The 8,476-nt window shown below is 40.9% G+C and overlaps 1 protein-coding gene across 3 annotated transcripts in view; it reads left to right on the top strand.

Annotated features, from left to right (window-relative positions):
• The first annotated feature begins 1,738 nt into the window (after positions 1-1,738).
• The window catches only part of UBR2 (ubiquitin protein ligase E3 component n-recognin 2), a 51,065-nt gene continuing 44,327 nt past the window's right edge, over positions 1,739-8,476 (top strand). For all 3 annotated transcript variants that reach the window (XM_042882687.1, XM_042882697.1, XM_042882706.1), the window contains exons 1-3: positions 1,739-1,855; positions 5,661-5,920; positions 7,556-7,634. In XM_042882687.1, the coding sequence (XP_042738621.1) occupies positions 1,778-1,855; positions 5,661-5,920; positions 7,556-7,634 (417 nt within the window). In that variant the 5' untranslated portion in view covers positions 1,739-1,777. The remainder of the gene's footprint in view (positions 1,856-5,660; positions 5,921-7,555; positions 7,635-8,476) is intronic.

The raw sequence follows: 8,476 nt of genomic DNA, 5'->3' as shown, positions 1-8,476 counted from the left end.
TAAGAACAATTGTTCAAGAAACGTCAAACAAATTAAAGAGAAACACAGTAGAAAGATGTACTTTGCACATAGTAAAGGTACAATTAGACAAAAGGAAATTAAGCTTATTCCTAGAATGTTAGGAAGTTAAATTAATATTCTAAATCCTTCTATAATTTTCTCATGGCACTGGCTAAAAGCCAGTTCTCAGTTCTTGCCATCAGTTTTTTCAACTACGTATGTTCCCTGCATCTTAAAAGTCACCAGAATTCCCAAACAGAGTTCATAAGTAAATGCGATGATTTATAAACCTCTGAGATTTCAGAAATAAGCTCTTACATGGTCTGAATAATGTGCGAGCATGCACTGCTGCCCCTTGATGCAAAGAGCATTAAATCTATTCAGGAGGAACAAGGCAATGGCATGCAGCCCACCTTCTTTCTTTTATTAATATATAGCTGTGGATGCATTTGTCACTGTTTGGACAGATAAGAAGATAATGTGCCTCTGTTGGGTAACTCAATATTTAAATTATTAGCTGAGAGGAGTGTGAGGGGAAGGAATAAGAATGAAGTGAGATGTAAAAGTGAAAAATCAACTCTTCACATGCATTATGGGAATGTTTAAAAATTGTTAAGGAGTATCAGCTGCTAACCAGAACTCAATTTTACTGCATAGTTTTGTTGTAAATTAGTCCCATTGGCAATGCCGACACATATGGCCATCTCCAGCTAGTACTTCAGGCAGTTATAACTCTGTCTTTCCCTCTCCCGTGTGTTTATTCACCTCCAGTGCATGGTGAACATTCAGGAGCGTAAACTGTGGGAAGCAGAGATAATGGTGATGAGATATATGAACAGGTTGCCCAGAGAGGAGATGATGCCCTGTCCCTGGAAACACTCAAGGTCAGGCTGGGGGGACACTGAGCAACCTTGGTCTGCTGTAGGTGCCCCTGTTCATTGCAGGGGAGTTGGACTGGATGACCTTTCAATGTCCCATCCGACTCCAATGATTCTATTTGTTGGTGTAGGTTCCAGCACAGCAGGCCCTCTCTCTGCTAGGTTTATGGCAAATGTTGGATGGAAGTAATGCCCAGCTTGCAAACGATGCTAAGGTTCCACACAGAAAGTTGTGACGTGCAAACAGAAGCTTTGCTCCTGCGTTATGTGCGCAGTGCCAGGCACATCTGCGGGCTGTGCTGGTCCGGCTGTAGTTACAGCCAGCACACAGACAGGCCTGTGGGTACAAGAGTGGTACAACAGGTTTGTAAGAAGCAGAGAGGCTGATGAACTAAAACGAAATAGTCTTGTGCAGGATGTTTGTTTGTTGTTTTTGTGACTTTCTGCTAAGTCGCAAACGCGAAGCTCTAACGCAAAGCTTATAAAGTGAAGCAGCACTGCTGCTTGGGTGGTGTGCAGCAGCCTCAGAGATGGCCCAGAGTGTGGGCTGAAGAACAGGATATATGGCTTCTGCGGGTTTGAACCCAGTCACGCTGCCCTTAAGGCCGTGTCCATCTCGTTCACGGCACTTAAGAGACTGGTATTTATCTTCTGGGACAGCTCCGCCCCCCCCGCCCAACAGAGCCCGGGCCTTGAGCGCCATCTCCTAGGAGACGAGCAGGCAGGCGGCACGCGGCGGGAAAAAACTACAGCTCCCAGAAGTCCCCGCGGCGCGGCGTGACGGCGCACGGCGCGGCGACGCTCGGGGCGGAAGCAGGTTCCCTGGCGGAGCGGCAGCCGGGTCCGGTTCCGGGCGTCGCTTCCGTGGTGGCGGCGGCGCGGGGCGGGGCGGGGAGAAGATGGCGACGGAGCTCGAGACGGAGGTGCAGGCTATTGACAAGAGCTTGCTGGAGTGCTCGGCCGAAGAGATCGCCGCGGTGAGAAGGGCGAGAAGCGCTCGGGGCGGGGAGGCGGCGCGGCTCTCGGGGCCACGGAGGGGCCGTGCGGGCCGGGGCGTGCTCCGGGCGGGGGGCAGCGGGGGAGAGCGGGGCCTTGGCGAGGCGGTGGCGCTCCTGCCCGGCTGCGGCGCGCTGCCTGAGCGGCGGGAGGAGGCCGGGGTGCCTTACCGCGCTGCTCCCGGCCTTCCGAACGGACGGGCCGCTGACTGGTGGCTCTCTGCCGCGTCCCCGGCAGCCGTGTTTACCCGGAGAACTGCGGTGGGGGGCGGGGGCCGCTTGGAGGGGGTGCTTTGTGGAACTGAAGCTCTGTCACGGTGTTCTACCCCTGCCCTCCCCGTGACTAAGAGATAATTGGGGTGAGAGCTTGTGCCAGCCTTCAGATTCGCTAGGATGAGAACCTTGTGTGGAAATATTAATAAAATGTAGGCACTAGGTGCTTGTGCGTTTGAGCAGTTGGATGTGTGTCAAACGCGTGTCCGTAGGATGTCTTGAAAGACCTGAGTTACTTTAGCTGCTGTCCAAAAGGCAAGGTTATAATTCAGATTATTATCGTGGTAAAATTACTTCGCAGGCAAAAGCTATGATTAAGGGGGCAAATGTGCATAGTTAGCTATATTCCAGCCGGTTTAGGTCCAGGACGAGCCTCCCTTCCCCTTAGTCCCAGAAATACCATCAAGCGCTTCATAAAATAGCACAAATTGAGTCCTTGCTGCCTTGCCTGTGTGATCAGCAACTGTTTTTTTGGGTCACACTGGATAAACCTGAGGCAAAGGCCCACTAAGTGGATTGGTTTTACAAATTCACTGTAGGAACAAGTGCCATCGTAATCTTTATCAACTCTTTCTTGTTTCTGTTGTCCATTACAATCTACAATTCAGAGCTCTAGCGGTGTCAGACTTACTATGTATTAGCAATTAAATGCTCCTGGTGCTGTCTGATTGTGTAAATAAACACTGCACTTGATTTTTAGCTCTGGTTTTCTCCCACCTTTCTTAATGGTGTTACTTTGCTGATAGTGCTATAGTAACAAAAGGAAGACTTGCCCGAAGTAACAGTTACTACACTTTGCTATTCATGCTCTTTTTGAAACATCATAACTATAAACTTTGGAAGAACAACGATTAAAAAAAAATACTGTTATCTGCAGCATTACATTAACCTAAAACACAGGTATTTGTTTAGATGTTATTCAGCTATTATACAACTAACAAAGCATAATGAAATTATCCTTTCAAAAGTTACAAGGTATAAATTGTTTCACAACTTGTATTATAAGTTTTGTTCTCCAGTATCTCTTGTTCAACTATGGACTTAAGAGGATTCTGGATGGACCACTAGGTACTTGTGTACATAAATGTTATTTGGTTAGTGCTTCTTGGGTTAGTTGTTAGGACTGTCAAAAGTTGCTGCCCCTCTCTGGGGAGAGGAAATGAGAGATACACATCACTTCTTAATAACAACTTCTCTCAGAAAAATAGACTGTTCTCTTTACTTATGTGCAACTTCAGGATGGGAGATTGGCAAAGAAAACTTCAATAAATACGAATTGTATTTATTAAAGAATGCATTCCAAAGTTTTGAGTAATTTTACAGCACTTCAGTGCAGGTAGTGATTTAGGATAGTAGCATCACCTAGATATGCATACATGTATATTGCATAATAGATTTTGCATTGCCTTCTGGAGCTCTTGGAGTGGCTCTTGTCTCCATGTCCTAGTAAGTCCATACCATCTTCCTCTGCTACTCTTTTGGCCGGGATCTGATATTCAAAAATGTCTGTGCAGTTTTGTCTATAGATCTGGATCCACAGAGAGATTTAGGTGTGATGATATTTAGCATTGCCACATCTAACTTGCAGGCAATTATTCCCAGATTTTTGGGGATGGGGAAGCCGTTTACTCAGGGAACAAGATATTTTTCTGGCCAGGTATTTGTCTGAGCTTGCTTGAGTGTAACTAATGTGCATCATATAGTTTTCTAGACAGAAATTAGTGATGTAGTACCAAAAGGCTGTAATTAAGCATACTTTGCTGAGAAAAACGCAAGTGTAATTACTAATATATGCTATGGAAAATCATTGAAAATGATCTTGTTGAATAGGAGTCGTGGAAGAGGCTAAGTCAGTTGCAGCATGATTGTGTCATTTCCTAACAGTAGTAGATATTTGGCACAAATGATGAAAGAAGAGGATAATAGTCACGAGATAGGGAAAAAAAATCAAGTCCTTGGCAATTAAACCTTTTTCTTTTCTTTTTTTTCTTTTTTTCAGTATTGTCTGTATCTTTGTGGTAATGCTGAAACATAGAATCGCTATGTAAACTTTCAGATGGCTAGATTTTGTTTGCAACCTTTTCCCATGGGCTGACTTGGAAAAAATCCTGGAAAAAAGTCCTGGCTTTGACCATTGCAATATCAATACAGACAGATTTAATAGATTGGTTGTGATTTTAAGGACTCAAATTGAAAAAAAGGGAACTGAGAAAAGTATACTAAGAGCTATATTGACATATGAGTTATTTATTTGAAATTCTGCATCAGAAAAAAAAAGCAGTGTAGTAAATGAAAACATTGCAATATGTTAAAATCAAGGAAGGACATACAAAACCAGAAAAGAACAGCACAACCACCTTAAATAGCCCAGGTGCTCTGCTGACCTTCATATTGTGAACTTACCACTGTGTTGTCTCAAACGTGACTTCTTAAGAGTTCTTCTAAGTAATTCAGAGTTAATCAAGCTACAGCATTTGATTGAGCAAGCCATTTATTTTGGTATAATTAATTCTTGCTTTTCATGTGCTGTTTCAGGTTGATTCTGAATTCTTTATCTGAAATCGCCTGGGGAAATCTGATTGTCGTATTTACAATGAGAAATGGCATGCTAAGGCTGTTTAGATCATGCAAGATTTAATAAGGGCACACTTGCAGGAAATACTCTTCCCGTTTATTTATTTCAAAAGCCTCGCAGCCTTCATTTCCAATTTAGACCTTCATAAAAATGTAATCCACAAGGAGTAATACAAATGATGTCTTTGGGGATTATTTTTTATTCTTTGTGCATGTGTATGTTCAGGGGGAGAAAAAAGCCAAGAAAGAGCTGTGATGCATAGAGGGACAAAACTAGAGAAAATCATGGATTTCTCAGTGGGTTACAGCACATACAGCAGTGTGGCTTTTAAAATCTGTCAGCACAGATTATTCTTTTTAACTGATTGACTACTAAGAGTCATAGATCATTATGCTTGAAATAGTCATTCAGGTAAGTTATTTTGGTCGTGGGAGAAACCCAAACTCCTTTATTTTCTTAGTTGGCTCGTTGTAATTAAATGAGAGCTGGACAGTTACCCAGTGCTGCGCTTGCCAGTCTCCTTGGGCTTTTTGTCTCTGCCTGCCTCTTTCCATCTCCAGGCTTCTGCTGTGCCTCTGTGTCCCCAGCTGGCAGCGTCCATCTGCACTCCATGTAAATACAGCCAGCGTGCTCTAAAAGTCACTGCTAACGTTGGAACTTTTCACCGGTCGTGAAAATGTTTAAAAATTCGGTCTCTTAAATCTTACATTTTTGAAAAGAACACAATATGTCAAAAGGATAAAATATGTGTGCTAGTATACAGATGATACCTTTCGGAATGGCTTTCTCATGTAATCTTCTAGATTTAACACTTGGGGTTTTGTAATGCCGCCGTAGTTTTATAAGTTAGAAATAGGAAAAAGCTTTCTGATGGGTAGAACTGTGGTTTGTATTTTTGTCAATGTGTGAATTGCTTACTGTTTCTTTTTATTTTAAAAGAAATGGCTGCAAGCAAATGAGCTTCAGAAGGAAGTGTACCAGCATCTGGCCTACTATGTACCAAAAATTTACTGCAGGGGTCCTAACCCTGCCCCACAGAGAGAAGACATGCTGGCACAACATGTGTTGCTGGGACCAATGGAATGGTATCTTTGTGGCGAAGATCCTGCATTTGGTTTTCCAAAGCTGGAGCAAGCAAACAAACCTTCCCATCTCTGTGGTCGCGTTTTTAAAGTGGGAGAACCTACGTATTCCTGCAGGTAGTTCAAATTAACATTTTGAGCATTTCTGATCTGTGAAGAACAGAGCAAGTTTAGGTGATAGGAATTTATTATCCTAGTGAAAGCTTACTACCTCCAGTGTATTTTTAAAGTAAACTTGCAGTCGTTTCTCATGAGAAGTGGGACCAGGCAAAAATAACATACTACAGGTTTGTAAATGGAAAAAAATATGAGTATCTTGTAGACTGTTTTCTGTACAAAAGAAATACAAGAATACAAAAGTAGTTCAGGTGAACTGTCAGTGTGATTTAAGAGCATTAATCAGAAATAAGTGGGCAGATGCACGTCATGTAATTCAAGTGCATAATGTCAGAAGTGTTTTAAGGCCTCTCAACATGAGGTAGATGAGATTTAATGGGGGGTATGTTAGATCTCTCCGATCAGGGAGAAAACTCCTTTTTTCTTATATGTTCTTAGGTGCTTTCTTCACACCCTCGAAAAAGAATGAAGAAATCTAGGTAGTGAAGTAGAGACGGGGACTAATACCTATTAGTACTTTTAAAGGAATTTCTGTGGTTTCTTTAGCACTTTTTTGTGAAGTGTGGTCCCAAAGAATTTAAAAAACAAACAAAAAGACCTCTTAGGTAGCCTTCTAATTCAAGTTAAATTGCATTGAAGTCTAGGAAGTAAGATGTTAATGATTAAATGCTCTTACGGGCTGATGAAAACTACAGGAGCTCTGTTAAGTTGGGGTCAGGAGTAAATACAGAATATTTTTATGTTGCTGCTGTCAAGATGGAGTCTTCTTTCAGTTAAGTACTGGACAAATATGTAAAACTGGTACTGTTTTCTGTTGTATTTTAGCAATTTTCTTTGATTTACAGCTGATAATGAGCAATAATAAGAGTTAAACTTTTCTGAGTTCATGTACATAAGTTATTTCATTGAATTCTTGTTTTTAAAGTAACTGTCATAATATTCATTCTCTGGGTGGTTGTTTTTACACTGCAGAATTGAGTCCCTTAATCTCAAGGTGCCTTGAAATTAATTGCCTTCGTGTATTTTCAGTGCTTCTTAGGGAGACAGTTAAATGCAATGTGTAATTGTATGCTTCATTGTTTTAGCCCCTTGCTTCTATCTAATACAACAGTGCTTGTAGACAGGGCTTTATTATGCTCTTCAATTCTCTGATTGAGCAAATTGCTTTTTTGGACCTGCTTAGTAAGCTTGTAGGACTAAACTTAGAAGCAGATCTAGTTTGTTGAGTGCTGTCTTTCTTTCCAGTGTACAGAAAAATAGTGTCTTCTCTGATAGCTGAAGATGTAGCGCTTGTACTCTGTACTTGAGAAAATTTATTTGGCTTTGTATTGTGTATCTGTCTGTACTGCATTTGTAATTCATCTTTTCACTTGCTTATATACTTGTCTCATCTCTTGGAAAACAGTGGCTATGTTACTGTGTTACTCAACATTTTTGTAACCTCTCCTTTTTGAGAACAGGCACTTTCATTTAATTTCTTCCCCCGCCCTGGAACCTATCCCTTTTGTCTTTGAGTATCATAGACAGTAGTCAAAAGGCTCATACTGGTGATACTTAAAAATTACTTCTTGTAGACAATTCAAGGCTAAAAATTGTTTAATGCTGTTTTTTTTTTTTTCCTCCTGCTGTTTTCAGAGACTGTGCAGTAGACCCAACTTGTGTGTTGTGCATGGAGTGCTTTCTTGGAAGTATTCATAGAGAGCACCGATACAGGGTAAGTAATACTGGTGGGACGTGTGATGTAGTCATTAGTATTTCTGTATGTGTGAGAAACTCCTTATTTATAGCTTAAAATGTATGTGTAATTTCAAAATGTTGGATACACAGAAGTTTTGAATCAAGTCTGTGCAGTAATCTGACAGGAACTTGAGTGTTTTTATTTGAGCGTAAATTCTGAAGTTATCATTCTAAAATGTTGAGCAATTAAATTTTATGCACAACAGTTAACTTAAAAATAACACACTCCTATTTGTAAATGTGTGTTCTTCAGAGAGTTCTACAGCATTAGTCTTCATTTTCACTTGCTTTGAACTTGATGTTTGACTATTTTTATTTTTAGAAGGTATTGAAAAACCTCTGTATCCAAAGTGTAAGCACATGCTATTTTAGCTGTCTAATTTAGTTGAGACTGTAGGATGTGCCTGTATGTATAGATTATATTTCTCTGCCACATGTAGGTGAATAAAGGATTTTTGTATGGATCGTTTATTTGTTGTTATTTAAAGAGCATCAAATTTATTTATTTGAGCTGATATTTGCTTTAAAACCAAAGCTTATTAAGACTAAGTGTATTTAACCATTGCAGTATTCGTGTACTGTTTACTGTATTCATGAAGGTTTACAACGTGAACAGTCTATGAGGTTTTTCTGAGAATTCCTGTTATTATAACTAGCAAATCTGCACCTCGCTCTGTAATTGTGCTGTTTGGAATGATAAAGCTTTGCTCAGATTAAAAACATGAGACTCCCAAATCAGAAAGGTAGCATTACAGCTAATGAATTGAGGAAAAACTACACGTTGCAATTGTGTTGTCATGAACTGCACATTAATTCCAC

Source organism: Lagopus leucura, unplaced genomic scaffold (genome assembly GCF_019238085.1).
Source record: "Lagopus leucura isolate 7727_CA_CO unplaced genomic scaffold, USGS_WTPT01 Super-Scaffold_73, whole genome shotgun sequence".
NCBI classification, from domain to species: domain Eukaryota; kingdom Metazoa; phylum Chordata; class Aves; order Galliformes; family Phasianidae; genus Lagopus; species Lagopus leucura.
The sequence above is the reverse complement of the archived record's forward strand: the minus strand, read 5'-3'. Positions and strand labels throughout refer to the sequence as shown.